This window comes from Lutjanus erythropterus, chromosome 9 (genome assembly GCF_056507025.1).
Source record: "Lutjanus erythropterus isolate fLutEry1 chromosome 9, fLutEry1.hap2, whole genome shotgun sequence".
Taxonomy (NCBI): domain Eukaryota; kingdom Metazoa; phylum Chordata; class Actinopteri; order Lutjaniformes; family Lutjanidae; genus Lutjanus; species Lutjanus erythropterus.
Genome location: NC_139325.1, coordinates 10,920,991 through 10,947,799, shown reverse-complemented (window position 1 = coordinate 10,947,799; position 26,809 = coordinate 10,920,991). Strand labels below are relative to the sequence as shown.

The window sequence follows — 26,809 nt, the reverse complement described above, 5'->3', positions numbered from 1 at the left end:
GAATTCCTGCATCTCATAAGAATTTCAATGATTCCTTGGTAAACTTTTTAGATATGCATCACCTCACTCCGAGTGTGTGTCAGGTTATAAATCAGAGGCCCACAGTTCGGATTCGTAGCCCAGTGCTGACTTCAGCACTGTCACACTCAGTGGCAACGGTATGAAGGTTATCGACCAGTACCCGGGTTCAAAAAAACACTTCGGCTAAGGTTTCCCTTTAATTTATAAGTATTCCCTTATGTGTTTCCAGTAGCTTCTTACCATTTTCCTCAGAAAATTTTAAGAGACCCATAACACTCCCTTAAAATCGAAAGGGTTTGTGGAATAGTTTAATTTAAGGTGATTGAAAAGGAGAAGGAGATAATGTGCAATGTGCTCAACTTAGTAACTAGTTAGCCAAACTCATACATATTATCTCATATATTAATGTTTGCTTTTCTTGAGGCTCACTAGTTTTTGTTGACTCCTGCTGATGTTTGGCATCTCCTGCCTTATGGTCACAATAATATTTTAATATTTCTTCATTACTACATCTATGGTCCACAACAGATTTCTCATATTGATTTTGTTATTAGCTTGCTTCTTGCCATGTCTTCTGCTTCTGTGTATTTGTTTTGACAGCTTGGTTAAATTTACTTTGGATTATGTATTTGTACTTTCCATATTATTCATAGAAAACATTATTATCTTCTTTTTCTTCCTTTTATTGTCCATTTTGGGTAAGTTGGCTAACTACTTGTGTTATCTAAGCTAGCTAATAACTGTCTAATAACCACAGATGTATTATAATTAACTATATACAGCAGACAAAGATTCTGACCATTCAGTCCAATGAGAGTTGCTCACTGGACATCGCAGGATATTGCAGGTATAACCCTGCCATTGGTTATTTGACTGAAACCATCACAACATCCACTATTCACATTTTCAGTGTTTCTGGGAATAACAACAACCTGCAAGCAGCAACTGAAAACAGCAAAATTAGCATCTGGGATGCTAATGGTACGAACGCAAAGAACTACGCCCCCTGACATGCATGTATTCCACCAAAACAAATTCTCCCTCAACACAATTTTGCAGCTTAGCGCCGCCCGAAAAGAAATGCAAACAAGGCGAGGTGTTTTCTTTCTTAGAGCAGAATGTGTGTATGTGGAGCCAGACCTTTCTCCAGCGCTGAGCTCTGTGGAGAGAGGTCTGGCTATGAGAGACTATAACTGACCTTGTTTGCAGTTGAAGACATCCTGTCAACAGTTTCATAGACATCTCTTTTATGATGGTGGCTTATGGGAGAAAATGCTTCCCTGAGCCAGGCAAGGCCCTCTATCCTAGTAAAATTAAAGAATGATGTGAGTGAAGTGTTACTGAAGTGCACATTTGCTGTATTATGACAGTAACCACTGTGAAAACCTTAAACTTAAACTTAGGCAAGGAGAAAATCTAAGAAGCTATGCAACACTCCTAAATGAATGGACAAGCATAAGTTTAAAGCTTAAGGTGGTTTATGCAACCAGGCACAGATCTGTGGGGCCAGAAAACAATGTAAACTTCTAGTGAGCACCCAATGGCACCAAGCATGGCAGAACATCTGCGCAACACATGTCCGCTACACAAACAGGGGCTGATTTGCACTCACACACATCAGCAATATCACAGAAGGCACACATGGGAGTCGATCAATATTTGACCCCTCTAATCCTTCCTCAGCGAGCTCTGCTCCCATGCTTGCTCCTCTCGTTATGCACAACTTCACTTTTCCTCTGCAATTTTCTTTGAAAACATGACATTACAGGGAACATGGCGCTATCTCCAAATTTGCGGTCATGCACATTTCTTTCCAGAAAAGAAAAGTGAAATCTGATAACTCGAGATTATGCTGTATAGTTACAGGCTTTCACTGCACGGGGGATGAGATTTGAATATTCCTCTTCCTGTGGATTTTAAATTTCTGTAATAATTGCTATTGTGTGTATTTATGTAGCTAAGTGGAGGCCTCAGAATAAAACCACTCTTGAAATAATGGAAAGAAAGTAAGACCAGTGCACAATAGCCGTGACTTCTATGAATGTCAAACCTCAGTTTAGACCCCCTGAGAGGTTGTAGAAGTGCTTAATATTTCAAGCTGGAAGCATATAAAAAAAAACACTCATGGAATGAATGAACCTCACCAGCTGCCGCAACTTAAGATGAAGATGATGTGATTCTTGGAGAGGACAGAGAAAAAATTTTCAATATTTGGCCCGGAGGTGTCAGAATTGTCATGCCACTGCCAAATACTCTCTCAGAGATCAAACTTTCTCTTTAATAAGACTGCGTTAGGGTTATGTAAGATTAGGCTTGAATGTAAAGTCCTCCAATAAGACTTTTTTCTACTGTAATAAATTCCAGGAGGAGCACAGGAATGTGCTCATGTGGAAATCAATTTATGGCCTCAAAAGCTTGTAAGGATGAGTTTTTCTAAGTCTAAATTACCCTCACTTCTCATGATGAATGCGGCCATCATCTACAGTCTGCGCTCAAGCCTTTTGAAGGTAATCTCATGCACTGTAAAAAACAAAAAGTGGAGAAAACTCAAAATGTCAAGGCAACTTATTTTAATGGATTTTTGAGTTTTGAGCCTAACTCAAACTCTTAAAGCTCTGAAAAAGTTTTACCAACTAATAATGTTTTGTTGAAATAATTTACTTACTTTACTCTTCTTCTTCCTTAGGTAAACTTGAATCTTTGAGTTTTGTAAACCCAAAAAACTGTATTTCAAAAAGTGAGTAAACTCATTGAAGTGAATGATAATCTAACAATAAATGAATAAAGTCTTTAATCAGTGATTAACAAATTAATATTAATATACCATTTAAATTTCAATTCCTACCATTTTCAAATTTTCAATTTTCAAAAAAAAAAAAAAAAAACATCAGGCACACAGCTCACTGTAAACAATTTTAAAAATTATTTTTGGGCTTCTTAAACTCAAAGATTTACGTTTATCTAAAGAAGAAAAGAAGAAAAAATTATAGGTTTGCAAAAAATTTTTTAAAAGTTTATTTCAAAACTTACAGGTGATATTTACTGTAACAAATCATTAAATAAGCATATGTCAACAGAAATCAAGAAAACATGTTAAGCTCAAATACTCACTACAGCCGCAGTGTCCTCCTTTGAAATTTTCATTCTTGGCTGGAATGACTTGTTTTCCTGTTACTCACATTAATGCAGAATGTTTGCCAAATGAGTAAATGTCTGTTTGTGAGTCATAAGAAATAATTAACAATCTTTTAGAAATAGCTAATTCATTTGAAATTGTTAAATTGACCAATATATTAATAGAATTTAACAGGCAGAAGACAGACAGTGACTGAATTCAAACTCCAGAGTGTGAATTTCTGGAGGAGTGGGCTTTTATTTTCCGGACAATGGGCTTAACTTAACATTGACAGACGATTGACAGTGATAACCAGCTGATCAAGTTACAGTGTAGGACTTGTCATCAGTTGTTATTGTCAAATTATAATGCAGCAATCGTATTGCACTCCTGCAGTGGGGCTTCCTTCTGAGAAAGAGGAGACAGGGGAAACAACTTACTTCAACCATAGACTGTGTATATATATACAATTACAACCTATTTAATACAACGGCTATGGCTAAAACTCGCTGTCTGGGCTGCAGCACTAATTTTTGGATGTGTGATTGTAACATATTGCTCCTTTAAGAGTTTGATTCAAAACTCAAAAATCAAGTCAAGGTCATTGCCTTGAAAGTATGAGTTTTCTCAACTTCTTTTTTTTTTTTTTACAGTGTCCATGGTGATGTTAAATCCTTGTTTGAATTTAATAAGAAAGGACGATGGGCTATTAAAACCAATCTAGCAACACATAATATACTACATGTGGTAATACTCCAATCCACAATAAGCAATCACGCTACTACACGAGGTGTCAGGGGAGCAATACATCCCGAGCTTCATACTGTGTGAGCAACATCAATTACCAACGATGGTGCTGCTCTGACATGGGGCTGAATATTGTTCTTGGCATCGAAGCCAAGCGAGAGAAGAGCAGGAGAGTGAGGAAGCCTAATTGTGATGTGCCATAATTTCCCGCTCAGGGCCTCTCACTCAGGATATGGGCGAGGTCAAAGGTGCAATAGAGGGAGTCCATCAGAGGCAAAGCGTGCTGAAGTCATCTGTACAGAGTTATTCGCGGTGAGGTGAAAGCAACTTGGTCAGACAGGGGACCTAATCAGATTTCAAAGTAAACACAGTGCCGCCGGCTCCAGAAGGCTGAGTCCAAACATTGTTGCTAATTGCATCTGTCTTCATTTTCCGCAACTCACTGTACAACACCAACGAGAAAGAAATCTAGATGGAACAGGAACTATTTCAAAACCGCAGAGAGCACCTCAACCTTACCTCAATTTTTAGTCCATAACTGTTCATTTTAGAGATTGCCAAGTCTGATTGCTTCTGTCAGAAATCAAAATATAATGCCTGTGAAGTGTTTCTACTGGAATATTTCTTTTTTTTTCTTCATACATGGAGACTGAAAAGGAAAATATATATATGCTTGTCCCGTGTGCCATATGTGGGGGCTTGCAGAGCATGGAAACCTACGTAAGCACCAGTCAAGTAGCACAATTTGGGTTTTCAGATGGCTGCAATTGATCTCCCATATTGTGACATTTCTGCACAAGAGAGCTGCTCCAAGTTAAACAGGCGCCTTATGTCAAGAGGCTTTTTTCACCACCACCACATCCAGCTGCATCTCAAAGTTATAGACAGCTTGTTCACGGAGCACTTTTACCATCATGTCCTGAAATCCCCAGGAGCCACAGCCGCTGCATGGTGTTTATTGCAGGTCACTGTTAGGGCCCTGGCCTTCAGCGACACCTTGGCAGACAGGGGAAAGCCCTCTACCCCAGAGGACAGTGTATGATTGTTTTAATGTGGTTTCTTTGGTATTTCGTGTTCCAGCAAAAACCCAACCACATATCAACTGACTGCCATGTGCAGACTTGAAAATTACAAGTGCACAGATCGCCAAAGCTGAGCGTAACTTAAACTGTACACAGCGTTATAATTTGTATCCCTGACAGAGATGATGACATTTCATCGGCCCATCGTGCACTTGCCCATTACTGATGATGCTCGGCTGGTTTACAATATCAGTGTCCTTTAGGAAAAAATACATCTCCTTATTGTCCTTTACAACAGAACATCAACAAAGTATGCATAACAGTAGGCTGTATGCAGTGAGCAGCACTGGATATGACATCAGATCTCTGAAATGTCTCTGTAAGCAAGTTTGTGCTGAGCCCACATCAACAAGTGTGTAATGTGGTAAGAGAGAAGTGTGTAAGCAAGCATACACAGGGAGGGGATGAGATTCACAGAGGCTCCTGAGGGAAATCAGGATAAATGGTAGATGTGCTTGGAAAGCACATTTCATATTTTTGGAGGAAACTGATTCTCGGCTCAGCCGACTGTCCTAACCAATACTTAGAATTATATAAAAATGGAAATGGAGCATGAGAAAGACATCGTCTGGATTGTAAATGTCTGCTGTAGCCTGCTTACCATCACGCTGCATGTTGATTACTGCTGAACAGTACAATGTGTATGCAAATGTAGGTTTACAGTACATCACAGTTGCCTGGTGGTTACGCCAGAACATGTGCAGTTTGTGCTTGAAAGTACTTTGTATAACAAATGACCAATCAACTCAATCTGAATACAAGTCATGGGCAAGACAGGTACTGATTCTGCTGATATAAACAGGTTCTTTTATTTAAATCCTATTGATCATGTCACATCTCATAACATTAGCTTAGAAGACACCATGGTCATTGATAATAATTATTATTGCAGTATGCAATAATAATCACAATGCTGTTATTATAATAAGATAAGATAAGATAAGATAAGATAAGATAAGATAAGATAAGATAAGATAAGATAAGATAGAGCTCAATTAATCCTGAAGGAAATTATTGTGCCAGAGATTTCTCCAAAGTTGCGGTAATATAGAATAAAACAACAGAGCTTTAAATATAAAGTGCAATATAAAAAATAAAGTGTATGAGGAGTAAATGCAAAAACAACAGTTCCCTACTAGAATAACAGTAGAGGTAAGACAAGTATAGAAATATGCTAAAAATGGGCACTGAAATGAGCAGGAATAATAATAATAACAATAATAATAATAATAATAATAATAATAATAATAATCAAAAATGTTTTACGTCAGGCACGCCTACAGCTGACTAAGTCCATGACGTAAGCACGGCGTATGTTGTCAAAAGAGAAAAGATGGCGTCGGTGTCAGAAATGTACGATGTGGGCTGGGAAGGTAAGACAAAAGATAAAATAGATTCTCCTCAAGTGTCATTGAGACATATTTTATATTTAAGACGTTCGGTGTCATTTTAGTATTTTTCTAATGCCGGAGAGTCCCGGACTGAAAATACGAGCTGCCAAGTCAGCTTGCAGAGTAGTTAGCTAATGCTAGTTAGCATGCTTAGCTACCGTATCGAGTCCATCCATACAGTATACCCACACCAGTTTAATAGCCGTCATTTGTCATACAGTTTTCGGTGGTGTTAAAGTAGCGTCTCGTATAAAGAAGTAAGCGATGTCTGTCTATTTTCAGATAACCACCTAACGACTGTAACATTAGCATGTTAGCTTATCATGGCGTCGGCTAACGTTAGCTGTAGCTACGTCGCAATAGATTTCTGATTCTGCAAAGCACATGTAACACACTTGTATTGTCTTTGCTATACGCTTTATTATACGCAATTACGGGTGTGCTAATGGCACAAATATAACCGTAGTGTTTGTAAATTTGTAAGTCAGTCATTAAAGTTATATTCATTGATTGTCAATTTTTAATCCCACCACCCGCATCATTTCGGCTGACGGAGAATAAACGAAAAAAGTTGCAGCACATTCCAGTTAAGCTCCATGTATCTTCCTTTTCACAGTCTCATCCAAAATCGTGTATTGGACAATCCCAGATTTTAAGGACCAGGCTTGATGCGTCATGTTGAAAACTGTTCTTGGTACAGATTTACAGCTGTCCACATGCTTTCACAACTTTGTCCACAGAGATGAGAGACAAACTGCGTAAATGGAGAGAAGATAACTGCAGAAATAGTGAACAAATTGTGGATGTTGGTGAAGAGCTCATCAGTGAACATGCATCTAAGCTTGGAGACGACAGTAAGTGTGCCATAACTCAATATGTCAGTAACATTACATCTTCATTCCAGAGAGCCTACCATACACACCAGGGCTGCAACTGATGATTATTTTCTATACTGATAAGTTGTTGATAATTTTCTTGATTAATCATTTGTTGTTTAGTGCCTAAAATGTCAGAAAATAGTGAAAGTTTTTGATTAGTATTTCCTAAAGCCCAATGTTATGTCCTCAAATGTGTTGTTTTGTTCACAGCCCAAAAATATTCCATTTACTGTCACAGAAGACTAAAGAAACCAGTAAATATTCACATTTGAGAAGTTGAAATGACATTTTTTCTTAAAACATGGCTCAAAATAATTAATCAGCTCTGAAAGTAGTATGTGTTTAACTTAATAGTTTGCATCTAATCAATTAGTTGATTTTTGCATCTCTAATGCACACTGTGCAATTGGCCAACATAGAAGACAGGAGACTATGAATGTATTGAGGTGGAGAAAGTTGTGACCTTTATGTTAACATACTTTAGCAGGGACAACAGACACCTGGATGCAGTTTCCTTATGATTGCTCTTATGTTATAACAGAAGTAAGAGATGAGAATATTTAGAGCTGCAGAGATTAATCAATTATTTAATTAAGTAATTGCAAACTATTTTGATAAGTGATTAATTCGTTTGACTCCTTTTATTAAGAAAGAAAAGTCAAAGTTCCCTGATTTCATTTCTTTAATGTGAATATTTTCTGATTTCTTTGCTGCTCTCTGATAGTAAACATATTATTACATATAATATTAAAAAAACAAGACATGTAAGGATTTTGTGAAACACTATTTTCTGATATTTTATAGACCAAACAATCAATCGATTAGTGGAGAAAATCATCAACATATTGATTGGTAATTAAAAAAATCATTATAGGAAAGACCTGAAAAATATTTTCCATCTGCCAAGATTTTAACAGGTTTAATTAATCAGTTAATCAACAATGAACATAATTGTTAGTTGCAGCTCTAAGTACAGCCCGTTTTTTAAACGAGGATCTTCTACTTTGTAGTACTGAAAACCACTGAATGTCCCTCTGAAGCCTAACTGACTGTGGGTTCATCTGTACAGCTATGTGAGATATGATTGATCCAAGTTGGCGATTTTCTGCTGGCTAGATTTTTTTTTCTCTCCTCTCTTTTGTGGTATATATTTTACTTTTGGATACATTCCTGAGCAGGATCTTAGGTTTCCTGTGATGTGGAAAATGCAGGCACAGTCATGGCTTAAAAGCCAGATCCAGTAATACAAGATCACTTGCATTAAACAGATATTTAGGAGAGTTGAGGGTAAAAAGTCAAATGCTTAGAAAAACTTGGAAAAGCATCACTGGAAACAGTTAAACATTTTCATATCTCTTGGTGTGCTGACTTAGATCATGAGTAGTCACTTTCACAAAAAAAAAATTGAAAACAATTAGCAGTTTAACAGTTAAAGTGGAATATAATTTTGAAAGATGATTGTATTTCAGACATACTGTAAGCAAGGATGCAATTAACAAGGTGAGAAACAGTAATTAGTAAGCATACTCTGTTGGAGGGTTGCAAATTTCATTCATCTTCTTTAACCAGAAGTTGAAAACATTAACAATCAATAAATCATTAATAATTAATGAGACACAAAATGTATGGTATTGTCACAATTTAAGTTTTACTTAAACAATGACAGTGGCACATTTGTTATTTACAAAATGAATTAACAAACTACAAACAATTTAAATAAATATCCTTATTTAATAAATGGCTCTGCCAAATAAAAGCAAACGTTGTCAAATGGGGCTCAATTATGTCCATGTCTAAACTAACAAGGTAGACCAAGCCAAGTTTTGAGAAAACCTGTGAGCTCCACAGAATTTGTAACACAAAACATCGTCTGTTACCGAGTAATGCAAAGAGTATAGTATGCCTGAATTCCCCCTCTGGGGTATCAATAGAGGATTATCTAGCCCTATGCTACAGATTTCTTTTGAATCAGCAGTGAGTTTTACCTACTGTAAACATAACATAGGTCATGGTTTCCTTTATAACAGTAATGTCCTGCTGCATTACCCCATAAAACCCCCCATTTTCCCCTAGTCATTATGATTCATACAATCCTCAAAAGAGGCGGATAAACACTTAACATGCCATGGTTTTATTGAAACCAGCTCTTAAATTGGCTGTGAAATGAGATGGCAATTATCAAAACAAGAGCTGGACCCATTAAAGTCAAGAAAAACTAGAGGCATTTGTTTGTTTTGGCATAACAGGACAGTTTTCGGGTGGAGTTGGGTTTTATTATTCTTTTCAATTAACAGGGGGTGTTCATTTGGCTGAACTTGTCCAGTTTGCTTGTCAGAGCTGTCTGTCTAACATATTGTATTAATTCTATTAATTGGTTTCTGTAGCCAGAGGCTGTTAGTCAGTATGTTATAATGTTACAGTTGACTGACTGAAAAAAAAGCATGTCATTTTTATAGCTAACCACCAAATGAAACATGTTAAAGGAATGGTTGTGCCTGTTAATGACATGCCTTTTTCTACAAGTATATAAATAATATAGTGCTGAAATTTTCAGACCTCCTTGAGACTGGATTTATGTATCTTGAAAACATTTTTGATAATATTCAACCATAAGGCCTGTACACAAAAGAGATTTCAGTAGGCATCATACAAGGTGGACAATTAGATTTCTAATATGAGTAATTGTGTGTATGGCCAACTACTCTACAACATAATGCACAAATCAGTTTTTACAATGGAAACTGCTTCTCATGATCACAGTCGCAGTGATCAACCGCTCACATAGATCAAAAAGCTTGGAAGAGACTCATTCCTATACAAATGCTGTTTTAATAATTTGCTTATAATAATAACATAATCCACTTACAATGTTTGTTTTGGGTCTTTTCATATATGACAACATACTGAAAAAATATTTTAAACACCCTCTGGATAAAACGCTTAGGGTAAGACAGCGTTACAAGGGAAAGCGAAATTGACATAAGTGATGAATGTTGTGTGAGACGAGAGATGTAGTTCACTGACCGGTTTCACACAAAACTGAACTATGACATACTGAGACTTTCTTAACTTGTAAATTATGGTTTAAATTGAACATAATATGTGTAATTTGTGGCACAGTTCAAACAAAATAAAAAATAATTTGTCTCTCGCCAGTGACCACCATTCATATATTCAAGATAGGTCCCATGGGGCACACAGGAAGCGGCATGACTTAGGTTCTCTATCTACATTTATCTATCTCTATCTGTGTATTTCCCCCTTTCTTGTTGTGCATTTAATCCATCCAGTTAGTTTTGGTGTGAGTTACAGAGTTTTGGAGACATCGGCCACAGGGATGTCTGCCTTCTCTCTAGTATAATGGGGCTACATAGCACACGACTTGAGGCACTCTGAGTACCAAAAGAAAAATACATTTGAAAAATCCAAAGCCAGTGCCTCCTTTCAAAAATCCTGACCCAATTACTTAAGATAATCCACAGACGATGTTGTGAGCAGTTTCATGTAGGAACTACTTTCTTTTTGCAGTAGAATCTACTGGATCAGCCTTAGATGCTAATGGAACTACTTTCTTTTCTATTAGAAAGAAAGTAGTTCCTATGTGAAACTGCTCACAACAAGGTCTGTGGATTATCTTGAGTAACTGGGTTATGATTACTGGAACGAGACATTGCTGTGAAGTTTTTTAAAATGTATGTTTTGGTGATTTGAGCACCACAATCCAAATGCCATCTAGTTCCATTATTTTGGAGAGAAGGCATCTCTATGGCCAGTATCTCCAAAACACTGCAGCTCACACCAAAAAAAGATGGATAAATAGCATTACAGATCAGGAGAAAAATATGTATCTTTGATTTTGTGGTGAACTGTCTCTTTAAACTGTTGGCTTATTTGCCCATGCAGTTTTTCAAAAAGTGGCAAAGCTCTTTTGAGGATGCCCCTTTTAATACCCAATCATTTAATGTAAACGTTCATGAGCCTAATAAGTGTTTGTGGTGAAAAGTGTCGGGATTTTTTACAACCTTGATGCAAACATATGTTAATGCTTTAACATCACTTACAGATTAAATTAATTTTATATTGTGTTAATGTTGAAATTCACAATTTATGTTTTTAGTGAAAACAGACACATTATGTTGTTAACTCGACCACTTTTAGCTGTTGAAACATGTTCTGGCATGTGATCTACAGTAACTGTTAACACAGTCTCACTACCCAGAGTGAGAGAGGAGAAACAGCATGGCATGTACAGAAATGTTAGTTCAGCTACTTTGGTCTCACAAGGAATCAACAGTGTTTTTGACAATGTTGGCAATGATTTTTTTTTTTTTTCTTGCTAAAAAGTAGCTTTGCCCTCATTTAACAGCCCAATTTGTGACTCTACTCTTTTTTCCTCTGGTAATTTCAAAGATCACCTTTTCCATGTCTCAGTTTTTCTTGTACAAAGTGTGAGGAGGACATCTAATAATGAGGAAAATGAATTGCGGTTGGCGGTGTAGGCTAATTTTCAGACAGTTCAACTTTAGTCTGAACTTGAGTGGTGATTTAAACAAATGTAACGTTACACTTAATTTCCTCCGGTGTAACATTATTACTGAAATTGAATTAGTAATTTATGTCCAACTCACTGTGGGGAAATTAATAACATGACTGTAAAGCCTCACACAAGGGCGTTTGCTATTATTGTAGTGCTGTCCAGGTTTTAAATTCATGTTTGGTTTTTAACAAGCAACAACATTATTTTCAATGTATTCCATACAGAGAATAGTAAATTTAGCATTAAATGAAATGGGAAAGTTCTTTGACTGAAGTCTTGAGCTGTTGATTCACATCATGGAAGCTTGTACGTGAGTGAAAAAACATGATGTGCAGCTGTTGGGGACATTCTCTTAAGTTGGGACGTCAAGTGTACAGTTCAATATATCATTTTTTCATGTTACAGCAGACAGTGGAATGGAAAGGGCGTTAACACAGTCTTCTTTGTCTGTCTCTCCTGCCCAGTATGGATTATTTATGAGCAGGTGATGATCGCAGCGCTGGACTGCAGTCGGGATGACTTGGCTCTGGTAAGTTTTTACCGCTCTTCCTCACACACCCAAGAGCTTCAAAAGCCATCGCTCACTCTCTCTCACAGCCATTCCTACTTTGCTGCACCCCTTCTGCCAAATGTGAAAATCTGATTTTTATTTGGCCAAATGGTATTACTGTGTCTGTACTTTGGAAAAACAATTTGCTGAGAGTTGGAATTAGAGGGTGTAGCAAATGAGCAGGGAAGCATGCTTCAAGTGTTAGCTGAACTTGGACATCGCTTATGTTGAGTTCAACTGCTTTTTCCCTCTGGATTTATTTGCCATGCTAAGGCTTAATGTGATGTTTCTGAGTCCATGTTGAAATATTAATAGCTCTGAAAATGGTCAAATCTGCATGGGATAAAAAAAGACAAGAGATCATGGTAATTGAAATGGTTCATCTCCAATCAGTATGGATGAAACAACTCCCTTGGCAAAAAAGAATGACTCATTGAGTACAAAAAGGCAGAACTCAGTCACTGGAATTAGTTGTCTGTTGGCTGTCCTTTCAGCCCTGCTGCCAGACTTTGAAAAAAGCGGAAGGTCCAAACGATTCAGGTCACACTGCAGACTTTTTCATTTCATTCAAACCAGTGTTAATGTTGACAGCAAAGTTTGGTTTGGTTTTAGTAATAGTGTTTTAACTAAAATGCCATTAATTTTAGTTATCTAAATTGCTGTTTTTTCAGTCCACATATATAACATTTTAGTCTTATTATTTTAGTCTACAGTAGATTTAGTTAACTAAAATCCAACAAGTTTAGTTAAAGTGCATTATTTATTTGGTTCCTCTAGAATTTCCAATGTCATACCTCTGCAGGAAGTTAACATTCGTACGTTACATTTCTGCTCCTTTGTCCCCATAATATGTCTAACATTATTGTATATTACATTGCATGCATTCTTTCTGTTAAACATTTGTTTCAATTTAATTTAATTAAATTTAATCATTAGCATGTTTATCGTTCTTTCAATTTATGATCCAAGATTCACTTCTCTAATTGGAACAGGACAACAGTGTTTTGTTCAATCTTGTACTGCAGTTCAAGTTTAGTGAGATTGCACCAGCCCAGATTAGCTGATAAAACTGTGTTGCTTGAAAAACAAAAAAATCTAAGTGTGTTAACCTTTGCATGAATTTGGGATGACTCATCTGCAAGTGTCACTTCAAGTTAGTTGTGTTTTTACCAGTGATTGTCTTGTTTTCCTTGACATCAAATGTGAAATGTATGCATAAGTCTGTTCTTCTCTTTCACTCAACCACTGACATATCTGTATGTTGTATGAAACATGCAGCAAGTGCGTGCTAGTTGACATCTTGCATAGATCAGTATTATCAAATTGTGTGCATCTAACATGCCTCTCCCTAACTTTTATGTAATTGTTGTTTTTGTCATTCTAAATTACTTTTTATTTAATTATCATCTTGTATTTGTCGATCAAAAAATGATAATTATTAGTCAACGAAATAAACAGTGATTCAAACTTATGCTGAATGTGATTGTAACCATTCCTCTCCTCTTTCACGACTGTGTGATCAAACAAATTCAAGCTCTGTGTTGAGGAGGAAGTGGCAGAAAGTATCCTCACTCCCCATTTTATAGTAGCAAGCGTGGTTGTCTAAATGGTTAACATACAGTAGTAAGAGCAGACTTTCACATCTGTGAAATTCTGTTTTTTTAACAGTCTGTTTTTCTATCAACGTATTAAATTTGTTATGCTGAAACATAGGCCAAAACTGACATTTTCAGGACAGGTGGTTCGTATATGCGGCGGTATGTGTGTGTGTGAGAGAGAGAGCAAGAGTGTAACATAAAGTTTAGTTACAGCCAAGTATAATTGGTCTCTCTCTTCTGCCCACATCCTTGCAGACCTGTCTACAGGAACTGGAGAAGCAGTTTTCAGATAGCCACAGAGTGAAGCGATTATCAGGCATGAGGCTGGAAGCTCTGGAAAGGTAAGCACTGGGTCCTGAAAGCTCCCGAGACAGAGGAGGCAAAAAAAGCACGGCCTTACTGTTCTGTTATGCATGGTACTTTGGGTGGCTTGGGGGCGAGAAACTGTTAGCAGATCCTAAGTGGTACAATGGTCTGGGTGTGTGTGAGCACAGTATGTGTGTGGGGTAGGATGTGTTTATGTTGGATCACCCAGCATTCCTTTGGAGAAGTAGGGGAACGGAGAGAGGAAAGGTTCAGCATTGGGTAGTCCTGTGGCCCTTTAGCCTGCGTTAGGGATTCCCGGGAAGGAAGTGGTCGGATCCCACTGTTATTCTGGGGGTCCCTCAATCTTCTCTGGTTTCTATTCCTCTGTTGTTTCCTTATTTTGATACTCACCATCTCTCTCTCTATTTTCTCCCTCTTTGCAGTCCTTATTTTCATGCTTTCTTTCCTGTCCTGTTTTGGTACAGAGACTAAAACAAGTAACATCTTAGTAATGAGTTATATTTTTATGCCTCCGTGCTGGCGACAGCCGTGGCCGGAGACATAAAAATATAACTCTATGTCCATCTGTCCCATTTTTGTGAATGCAATATCTCAAGAATGCCTGGGGGAAATGTCTTGAAACCTGGCACAAATGACTACTTGGATCCAAGGATGAACTGATTAGATTTTGGTGGTCAGAGTTCAAGGTCACTGTTAGTGCTCAACAATAAGGTGGCCTGCTTTCCTGGGTCAAATAAAATGCTATGTCAGGCAAATTAATCTAACCAGCTAGGCAAGTGGTAAAAAAAGAATGAAGCTATTAAATTATTTTATTAAAAGATGGACAATTTATGGTTTAAGTAATTTTTAATGCAAAAGTACTGTTTTCAGCCTCTGAAATATGGAGATTTCCTGCCTCTCTCCATTTATTATCATATTAAACTAATTGTCTTTGGGTTTTGGGCAAAACAAGGTATTTAAAGACATCACCTTGAACTCTGAGAAGCTATGATGGACATTTCTCACAATTTTCTGACGTTTTATAGATGAATCCACTGGCTGCTTAGTGTGTTCTGCCATTGCTGTGGTGCCACGTCATGTCCGTCATTCGGTGTCTGCTGGTTGGGTCTAGAAGGGAACCCCAAATTTGTGAGACTCTCACAAGATTTTTCATGGTTTTGGCAAAAATATTTGAAATCATGAAATCTTGCAGATCTGGGGTTCCCCTCTAGACACCGTGTCTGCTTTTACTTGCCGATACTGACAGCATAGATAATTGGATTGACCATGTTTGACAGCAGCCCTCAGTAACTGACGAAGCTACCTTATAGGATGACCATATTAATGTTCTTCAAATGTTACACAGTTGTTAGATGTTGGTTGTGACAATTGCCAGAAATGGATAATGGAGAAGAGAACAAACAGACCCCCTCTGCCACATTTAAATGATGCAGTGTTGTGTAATATATATTTAAAAATATATATGAATTGATTTTTTTTGTTCAAGATTTTCTTTGTCAAAAGTAATGTTACATAAAAGATAAGTGTACAAGTTGAAAATTGTAAACCTCTTATGATGGCTCACATTCATTCACACTCAAACTGTCGCGAGATGCCACCACAGTAGTGGTGGCTTGTTAACTTTTGGTACTTCACTGGATTAGACAGTGCAGTCCTTGATTAAACATGACAATTTACTTTAGTCTTTGTCATTATTTGATAACTGCTTTGTAAAGGGACAAGTAAAAATTTGCTTTGGACAAGTAAATTTCTATCGCACCTGCCCAACTGGGCAAGTGGAAAAAAAAAAAAGAACATTAACACTGAACCCTGACTGTGACCTCAGCTGTTCCCATCTTGTGAACATGACATGTCAGTAACACCTGGAGGGAATCTCTTTAAATTTGGCACAGATGTCCACTTGGACTCAAGGATGAACTGATGTTGGTGATCAAAGGTCAAAGTTCAAGGTCACTGTGACCTTATGACTGTTCCATTTTGTGAACACAGTGTCTCAAGAACACCTCGAGGAAATTTCTTTGTATGAACATTTATTTGGACTTAAGGTTGAACTGACAGTTTGGACATCAAATATGCACGTCTCACTGGGAATAATTAATTGGAATCAACATGTCAGTATAATGTTAACTTTTATTTTGCAACAAATTAACCTATTAAGTTTCATTAAATTCCTTCAAAATTTTCATGACATGTGTTATATGAGTCTTAACAGACATGGATGTAAACTTCAACTTAACTGGTTGGAGGGGTCATACAACCGCAAGGCAGTAATTCTGGTTCAGTCTGCAGAATGGAGCAGGGAAGATAAACAGGGAGTATTTCAGTCTGAACTGAACTTAAGTAAGGGTAATTCAATCTGTTTACTACCTCGCTCACATTCCCCACCAGGATCACCATTGCTGGTTTATCGGTTATGTCAGAGTTTATGTGATAATTGAGAGTGATTGCTCCAGCACTGTCAGATTAAATAAACGGCACACTGGGATCTAATTGGCAGCAGACAGAGCTACACTTGAATGACACAGCTTCAAACAGCAAGGCCCTTCCCCTCCACATGCGCACACTCTGTTCCTAAATAAATAAAGCAAATCAAAGTGGCTCATGAGTGCTCGCCTGGTGCCATCTGAAATCTCCCAAAGTGTGGCTGGGTAATAAAGTGAATGTGAGGGAAGCAGCAGCGCTGGAAGTGGGGCTTCTCAGCGCTAATGGGAACCAGAGTTGCTTCTGTCTGTTGCAGGCGGTGGGCGGGACAGTTCCTGATCACTGGTCCCCGCCTATGGCTGCTAAAACGTCAGCTTTGCAGATTGCCATGAATAGGGGAAAAAAGCTCTAAAATCATCCATCAGCGCCTGATTTGACATGACAAGAGAAGTGCACATGCCTCCCACTCCCAGATTTCTTTACCGTATGATTTGATATTTACAGCTCATAAATTTCTCCTTTAAACAGAATCATGTGGGCTCAGTCCAACAGTTTGGGGCGCACTGTGTTGGATATTGTTGCTTATCAGGCCCGTGTGTGTGTATTGTGGTAATATGTATGGGCCAAGAGGCAGGCAGCTGAAGCAACAAGTTAGCTGTGGATCTGGATGCATGTAAAAGCAGCAATTTAATTTGTTTAAAGGTGAATCAAACTGGATACAATCAAATGAAAATACAATCTTCAAAACAGTGTGCTTTGTTTATATTGATTTCATGACGCATTGTGAAATGATATAAGCCTCTTGCAATGTCGGCTGTGTGACTAGCAACCTAAACTTAAATGAGTGTTTATTCCTTCCTTTAGATCAGTACTGATTTCTGCACAGCCTCACTGTAATCATAGGAACCTGCCATGCTGTATACAGAAATTGGATTACCTTGAACTCTGCTTGATTTCCCCACCACCTAATTTCATTCGACTGGGGACTGGAATTGGTTAAAAACACAAATTTGTACTCTTCTTTTCTCTGTGTCTGAAGGTACGACGAGGCCAACAAGGACTACGATGCCATTCTCCAAGACGACCCTACCAATACGGTAAGACTGAGGCGCAGGGAAAGAAAGGGGAAAATCCCTCTGCTTAGCGTTCTACTTTGCTTTACTTTGTGGTCTCAGCTTTTTTGGAGGGCTTTAAATCTGCTGAGGCACTTTGGTGTTAGCAGTGTGAGTTTGCTAAGTTAAACTCCCCATGGCCTCTCTGACCTCAACCGCAGTGCTGATCAGCCTATCACCCACACAACTGAAAAGTGTTTAAGGGAGGGGGGTTTGGTGGGTGGGGGGTGATTCATGGCCTTAGTCAGTGGCAGACATGTTTGGTGGAAGTAAAGCGTAAATAAAGGTCTGGCCTTTGAAGATGGTGATTTAGCGGACCTTTCAGACCCCCACCCTGAGCGAATAGGGTTGAGCTCACATCCCACCTTCTCCATCGCCGTCTGCAGGCCTCAGGTGCAAAGTCTGCTGTGACGTGTGCTGTGCAGTTAATACAGACAAGCCTTAAATAACCCTTCTCCTTGCTATCTGCTCTTCTCAGTTTACTATTCATCTCTGTGAAGAAACTTGCAGAAGCATGTCTATGTTCTGCCAATCCCACACCACCAACCCAAAACATAATGTACCTGCTGTTAATTGTTTCCATAAGGACATGTGGCCATGCAAGAAAATAAATCTTATAAAGGGTTTTCAAAAGAAACCATGACCTTCTTTATTTTGGCTATACCTCTCACCCCTCACCCCAAAGATGTTCAACAAGTCCCCTGTGCCATGCTGACATATGGATCGCTTTAGATGTATTAAACTGATTTTCTCTCAGTGTTCTACACACACCATAGACATTTGTGCTTTGAATGCCATGCAGAGATTCTTCACATCATCAGTTATCTGGTTTAAACAAATAAAAGCTTTACTGAATAAACCAATAATCCGTACCGCGCTCTGATGCACCCCAACCTGCCTGCCCTCACTGTGGCACAGAGGAATATCCTCCTCATCTTTATCGAGCCATAGTTGCTGCCTCACACTACGTCTCACTCCCACCTTCACTTTGTCAAGACCATCTCTGTTTATTTTACGCTTTTGTTGCTGTTGGAAGTTTGCAAGTCAGATTGGCAAGACAGCCTTTAAAACATGGGACTGTTTTCATGGGCAGCTCCCATCAGTTATATTTCAATTTAAAAGAGTGGTCGGGTCATGGGATATATTTCTTTTTAAGGCCAGGGGTAGGCTGAATTTCACAACAAAAGTGTGCATGAGTTGTGAACGTGCTTTTGTGACCGAAAATTAGTGTGGGAGGGCTGAGGCCCAATTTTTTTTTGTTCTTTTTAATAGCGTACAGTAGAGCTGAACAGTTACTCAGTTTTTTTGTTGAAATCGCAATATTTCCTACTGCTGTATTCAAATTGCAGGAGACACAATATTTTTTTGTACTGAGTTGCAGAGAAGCCTACACATTATATTCTTCAAACTTAAGAAACATCTTTGTTTGTTACAGATTTCTGCAAAAATCATCATTTTAATATGTTTTTCAATGAGAATGAAAATCACAATTTAAAAATTATAATTTCCTTTAAAGCTTCAGCAAAGAATTTTCATGTTGTGTTGATTTTGGAGGCCCTTGTTGACAAAAGTGGTGGTTTTTCCTCAGCCATAACCGCAAAATATTACATCAAAGATAAAGTTATGTAAATAAAAATCTCATCCTGCTTCCTTTTAACTGGCTAATGTACTACTTACAGTCACTTCACCAAGGAAAATGTAAACACAGGCTTGTTTCATTGGATTTCACATAGAATGGAGCCTGTAGAAATAGCCAGTCTTCTTGCAGAAGATCATTTGCTGAAGTACGTCATATAGAGGCATCCGTATTAAATTGAGATAAATTAATAGCCAGTTCAGAACTCCTTATAGTAGCTTAATTTTACAAATCATATTGCAATTGTAATATCAGTCAAAATAATAGCAATATAGCAATTTGATTTTTTTTTTGTTTCAAAACCATCCAGCCCCAGTGTCCAGTAAGTATGGATGCTCAAAAATGTTGATGCTGCTTAAACCTAATCTGTGGCAACACTAAAAACAAAATAACAACCAAAAACATTGGTGTCACTGTCTACTTTTCTAATTTATGTATGCTGAAGGCTTAAGTCATGCCATGTCTAACAAGGAAAATACACTGGGATGGTTGCAGTGAACATTCTGAACAGATTTTGTCCCAGTCATGCTGTCCAATACAAGATTGAAGTAAAAGCCACAAATCACGTTATTTCCTTGTAACACTGTCATTTTCGTATACAAAACAAGTGTTGCTCCAGCAAATTAAGTAATTGGCGCAATCTGCAACCAATTGCTTTGCATTATTCCACTGTTTGGACAATGGGAGTTGTAATTTCAGTGAATCCCAGGGCACCTCCCCGACATGGCACACATCTTCTGGGGATTCCAGGGACATCCTCGGAAAAGGGAACGGTCGGTTTCCTGGTCTCTGCATGCTGGATACTGCCACCCAAGCGAGAGTAGGCTGTCAGTCAAACCTGGGGCCGGGAATGGAACAAAACAGACAAATAGATCTTCTGTCCCTGGGATATTAACCTTAAGCCTTTTTCCACGCAATCCCTGTTCTGAATGGCTTGGGTGTAGTGGTGGAGGGTGGAGTGATGATACAATCAGGTCACCTGTCTTGTAGTGAGGGCTATCTCCTCGTTACATGTTCTCCAACACGCTCTTGAGAATCAGACAGGGGACGGGCCTGAGAAATGGCGGAAAATTGGCGACCACAAGGAAGACTTGCGAGGCATCCCAGCATGCGAAGCAGAGATTGGAAACTGAGCTGTTGTAATTACAGGCTGTGGAATAGATGTGGTACCCATTAACCAAAATTGTTGAATCAACAAAAATTGCTCAAGGTTTTTTTTTTTTTTGCCATGGCGGTGTCCAAAAAATGTTTCAAACTCTTAGCCCTTCCATTGCTTGCTATGTTCCAATACCTACAGCAATGATCTGGCAAAATTCTTGTCTGCGTGCGTAAATGCATTTCTTTCCACCTTTTTATTTCTTCTTGTGAGTATTTTAGATTGTGTGCACTACCCACAACATTTGAATAAAAGGATGTACCAATTTGTTATTTTGTTTTTTTAAACATTGAGTAGCCTCAGTGATTGCATTAATATTGAATTCCAACGCTCTCATTTCACCCTAATTGTTCAATATAAAAAGCTAGTATTTCTTAAATAAGCCACTGAGGTCATGTAGACGACTCCCGAGGTCGACCCACAATCATATGCAATTACAGATTCATTGTAAGACAAGATTATACTTGTGTGGGTCAGATCTTCTGAAATTTAAAGCCTCAATTCAGAATTTCTTGACCACATTTTATGAAGTATGTTCACAGAATTAAGAGAGTTTGACTTGCGGATCATAATAACAGTTCTATTTTGTAACTGAAAATATATGCTTCAATGGCTGCTATGTGCAGATGTAAACAAACCTTAAACAGCAATGTAAAACATTAATATTTGTCTTCACTATTTCTTTCTCCCCTCTTCCTCCATCAAATTACAGTGTGCTAGGTGTGCCACCCTTGTTGTGATGTTTCTTATAAAGTGAGGTTGCGGTAGGTCGTAGCAAAGAGCCAGGGGTGATGTAAATAATCCAGTTCTCACTCCTAAGGTCTCCTCAGAGCGCTAATTAAAAAAGAATCACGACAACAGAGGGATCAGACCCACTGCCAGGTTTTTCTGGATCATTAGTTAGAGAAAGGAGGAGAGAGAGGAGTGGTTTGGAATTGCTTCTCGTTTAATAAAGTGCCGTGTGACTCTCTGGGCTACCAACTTCCATATGTTCCTTTGAACCCCCAAGTGGTTCCTTATCTAAGAAAGGAAAAAAAAAGCTGGAAGAGAAGAGAGGTGGGTGTGATGACGGAGGGAGCGCACAAGTGCAAAAAGCCACATTCACCATCACTATAGTGTTTGTTTAATTTTTTTTTTCTGTTTCTTTTTTGGGTATTGGATGAGAAAAGATCCCACATGCTTGTAATTTTGTCTTTAGTGAGTCTAAATTCCTGAATCTCACATAGCATCAAGTTCTGGTGGATTGCACTGAAGGTAAAGTGGTATGATCTTTGTTTTATAGTCCAAGGACATTAATGTAGAATTAATGGGTTGACCTTGGACTGTTCCTTGTTGCTTGATAACTTCATAACATTGAATCATTTTCTCTCAAGTTGTGTTAAGAATAGAGTTTCTCAATTTCTTCTCAGCGGAGAACCTCCTACAAGTTGGAAAATACAGCAGGAACCTGCTCATGTATGTCCCTCGGAATAATTAACAATGCTTCTACTTAGATATATGAAATAACAACACAAGAGGACAGTATTCGGAAGATATGTTGACACATTTAGAAAGAGCCAGTTTCCACCATTAATCGGTGACCTGAGCTTGACTGACAGGAGCAAGATTTTACTTACAGAATGTTGATTAGAACATAATATAACAGAGCTCAGATACAAGAATCGTCTGAGTTTAAACAGTCAAATTAATTTTATTATCAATTAATCGTTAAAGTAATTTTTCATGCAAAAATGGGCAGAAATGCTGTTTTCAGACTATAAAATATGGAGATTTCCCACCTTCCTGTATTATCATATTAAAATTTGGATTTTAGACTGGCAAAACAAGGCAATTATCTACATCATCCTTGACTTTGACTGAAATGTAATCTTATAGAGCATGTTAAACGGTCCTAAATTAAACATGACAACCAACTTTAGTTTGTTTTTTTTGATAACCACTAATAAATATGCTGATTTATCCTGGGGCAAGTAAAATTTCCCTTTGGGCAGGTAGATTTCTGACATACTTGCCCAATGGTGATTGCGAACAAAAAACAATCAACATTGAAATTTCAAATTTTATTTGTTGAACAATGAATCCCTTATACATATTAAATATATTTTTAATATCATGATTAATAATTTTATCTGAAAACTTTTCACAGACCTCCTGGCAGAGTGCCATGGACCCCTGGAGGCCCCCAGCCTCTATTTGTGAACCACAACTTAAGACCTCCCTGATATTAAAAATACACACTTGTACAGATGCGAGCAGTGTGTTTGTGAATAGTATATAATAAATGTAGAATAAGTGGGATTTGTTTGTTGAGTCAAACACCCAACAGTTTTGGTTAGTAAAGCATCTGGAGCATAGCAAAATAATGATAACATAAGAAGGTATGGGCAAAGGGAAGGTCACTGCCACAGATTTGATTGTGGTGAGTAGTGGGTGATTATTGAGAGGGATTATTCCATTCATGCTTATCTCAATCATGATATCAATATGATATTAATATGTTGCCCAATCCTAGTCTATGGGTTCGTTTGTGGGGAAATCTATCTTAGTTTGCCTCTAAGGTGTAGGTAGAAGTCCTTTCTGCTCATCCAAGAATCCTCTGTCTCCTATCAAGATATTGTCTTGTTGTCTGTGTGCTTTTTTTCATCTGAAAGGCTATAATATTGCTTGTCAGTTGAGGCTGCGCTATCTCTGCAGGTCTCAGTCTCAGGTTGATGGATAAGTGGATTTCACGTGATGGCAGTGTCGGAAAAGGCCCAAATTTACAGCCCCTTAGACATGACTCATGCACAGCCCTCAATGGCTTTGGCTATGAGTGCAAGAGAGGAAGCCCCACTCAATCAAGTGCCAGTCCATAAATAAAATAGGCTGTGGCAGGGCGGTGCACTTCTAATGGAGCAGCAGCCTCCTGTTAAGGTTTTCACTTACTACCAAAAGGAGGAGGTGGAGGAGGGTTGGCGGGAGTAAAACATTTAGAAAAGTCTGAGCAGCAGGAGTAATACTTTCTAATTCAGATTGATGAGAATGTAATCCACCTTAAGGTCACTTCAACATCAAAACGAAGCGGAAAGCAATTTTCAGCTGATGCAAGTTGGGCTGGTGTAGCGCTCGATGCGTGCCGTGCCGGCAGGAAGACAGGCATTGGGGTTTAGGGGAGTGTGCCATTTTCCCCACTTGGTTAGGGGGATGACTCACCACTTTATCTCAGCCACGGAGCTCAGTCCAACTCCCAAACATTGACTCATAATGTGTGTGTCCATCTCGTATTGGACATGGCCGCTAACTATCTCCAGTTATGTCTCAGCAGGCTTGTCTTGTATTAAATTTCTGGTGATAATGTGAATAAACTTGGCAAAGTTAACTTTAGTGTCAAAGTGCCTTTTTGTTCTTTTATTTTAAAGGCTATTGTTGTAATGCACCTAAGTGCTGACTCATCTTATAGATATTCTTCAGTCTCATAGTAAAACTTAGAGCAGGATTGTGGTGTAATGAAAAGCTGAAAAAGCTTGAAAAGCTAATGTACACACTTAAACTGAAAACTCTTACACTCACTCATCCTCTCGCCCCCCTTCAGACAAACACTTGAGGAGCTGAGTTCTTAATCCTGTTTACTCTCTGCTCTACAGGCAGCGAGGAAGCGCAAGATCTCCATACTGAAGGCCCAGGGGAAGAGTGCTGAAGCCATCCGGGAGCTCAATGAGTATCTGGAGCAGTGAGTGTTTCTACAAGAGGGGGGAGAGGGTCAGGAACAGCTCCTCCTCTCCACCTCTCTTGGCTTTTATTTTAATTAAAAACCAAGTTTGCTTTCAATTGGACTGGCACAACTTGTGCACAAAATTCTAGCAAACTCTTTCTCCTTTCTCGATGACTGTCATTCTTGTTAGTGTAAAAGTAACACTGGCATTTTTGCTTTACTTTGTTACACATGCATTCACCGTTTTAAATTCACTTTTATGACTTGATATAGAACTTAGTGTCATTTTGTGTTTACAGGTTTGTAGGGGACCAAGAAGCGTGGCATGAGTTGTCAGAGCTCTACATCAACGAACATGAGTAAATACTTTTTTATAATTTAAGCCACTGAAGGATTTTAGAATAGTGCTCATTATTTTATTCACCACAACATATTTTTAAAATCAATTAGGCCTAAACCTCTTGGATGATTTACTTTTCACTTCCTAATGGCATCGAACACAATATTGACAATTTTGAATTTAGACCAAAAAGACATTCATCACCCTCAACAAACATCACCTTTTTGTATTAATACATCCATTCAGCAGTACTGCTCAGTGTGACTTGAGGGCCACATTCTCTCATAATTACATTATGTTCTGTGTGTAATATACAGCTTTGAACTAGAAATATGTGCGATTAGTCAACTTGTGGATTAAATGTTGCTACATTCACTAGTCAGCACCAGAAATACTAGTTGGTTAAACTAATTATGAATATTTTATTCATGTACAATGTCAGTTAACTGTTGCTTCAAAGATACTATGCAGCTACCTGCCACCAATACGCAGATATAAACCAGCAAAGATGGCATCTGAGTAAGTGCAGTTTGGCAGTGTTTTGATCTGGAAAATGAAAATGGTGTTGTATGTTGGCTGTGTCAGAATTATGTGGCATATAACCATTCATCTGGAGAAATGCATAATGACATTCAGGACAGTCACAACAGTGTGTATCTTACATTTAGACCAGCCCATTTGTCTAAATTTAAATTACTGTTTAATTGTCAGAAATTAGTTGGTAGGAACATCCCTTCTTTGAACCAACAGCTCAGATTCTTTGTGGTTATGTTTGCAATTATAATCCATTTAAGCCAATAGACAATTCAAGCAAGACATTTCCACCAGCTGTCATGGATAAACTGAAGTTTGATTTTACACGTTTGGATAAAATAAGCTCTCTCTTGATGATCCAATAAGTATTTGGCGTTGGTTTCAAAACAGAAACTTTGAAAAGCCAGAAGATGTTAAAATAAAATAAAAAAAAAGAAAAAAAAAGAACAGGGGACAGGATAGTTCATAACAAAATGTACAGAAGAGAATCTTTGAGGTGTGTCTGCTGTGTGTGAAATCCTCCTTTTAAGACAGATGCTTATCATATAAAAGTGCCTTTAAAATCAGTAATCTGTTCCAGTAAGGCAGCCATATGTCAGAGGTGTATCTGTCAGTTTAAGTGGGCTTCACATCAGACTGATGGCTTGATCTCTAGAGGGCCGTTGGATGGCCACAATGGAAGGCGTTGAGATGCCTAACTCAGCCAGGGGTCTGAATGGAGCCCTGTCCATGTTTGTCACGTAAGAGTTGTTTAATAGGATTTCAGTCTTAAGCCCCCCTCTGCTACATACGAGAGCAGACAGACTCCCTGGCCTCCCACTGATATCTCAGTTGCCAAGGAGAATTGCCAGACAGACAAGAACAGTGTAAGAAAAAAAAAAATGTTTGTGTCACTTTTTATCCCTTCTTAATTGTCTGGGGCTCAGAAGTTAGTGAAGCAGTGTCTGTAGTAGAACTATAGTTTTAAATGTGTGTGTGTGTATGTGTGGGCACGCCGACTCTGAGGTTGCTTGGTTGCTCTGGTACGACGGCAGTGGCAGCAGGAATGTGTAGCGTGGTGAGAAGGCTACTTATTGGATATTTCATGCTTTTGTCTGGGAGGCTTTATTGCTGTAGTAGCCAGAGGAAATCCAGGGGTGAGCGGATTATCTCCCAGCTTATCCCAACACTTCTAATATCACACCATTCTCTCCCACAGCCCCCTTATCTACAGGCGTGTCAATTTCTTTTCTTTGTTTTCTTTATTTCTGGTTACAAACTCCCCGTTTCCCCTCCTCCTCCTCTTCCGGATAGCCCAGCATTATCGCCACTCTTTTCCACAGGGATAGAGCAGGGGGCAGAGAGAGAGCGCACTTGCTGTGAAATTCCCAGGAGAAGGTGGTGGCACTTTTCTTTCCCCCCCAAGCCAGAGAAAACAGAGGGTGATGGAGAAGCAGGGAAGAGAAATAAACTCTCCTCCCCTCACTGCGCAACACCCTGGGAGCTAAAAATAAACAAAGCAGTGTGTGTCTGCACTGCCATTGTTGGGTCGCAGCAGGAATCAGTGTTAACACATTAAAAATGTAATTAATAGCCTCTGAGTTGACAGTGTTAAAACAATCCTTATACCAGCCGTATTTGGACAGAAGATCATTTTGTCTGTTTGAAGGTATTCAGCCCAAGGTTCTTACGGG

At 38.5% G+C, this 26,809-nt stretch overlaps 1 protein-coding gene across 1 annotated transcript in view; it reads left to right on the top strand.

Annotated features, from left to right (window-relative positions):
- The first annotated feature begins 6,268 nt into the window (after nucleotides 1–6,268).
- emc2 (ER membrane protein complex subunit 2) overlaps nucleotides 6,269–26,809 on the top strand; it is a 34,760-nt gene continuing 14,219 nt past the window's right edge. The window contains exons 1-7 of the mRNA XM_084726138.1: nucleotides 6,269–6,338; nucleotides 7,097–7,210; nucleotides 12,236–12,300; nucleotides 14,175–14,260; nucleotides 17,707–17,764; nucleotides 24,195–24,280; nucleotides 24,562–24,621. Of these exons, the coding sequence (XP_084582264.1) occupies nucleotides 6,299–6,338; nucleotides 7,097–7,210; nucleotides 12,236–12,300; nucleotides 14,175–14,260; nucleotides 17,707–17,764; nucleotides 24,195–24,280; nucleotides 24,562–24,621 (509 nt within the window). The 5' untranslated portion in view covers nucleotides 6,269–6,298. The remainder of the gene's footprint in view (nucleotides 6,339–7,096; nucleotides 7,211–12,235; nucleotides 12,301–14,174; nucleotides 14,261–17,706; nucleotides 17,765–24,194; nucleotides 24,281–24,561; nucleotides 24,622–26,809) is intronic.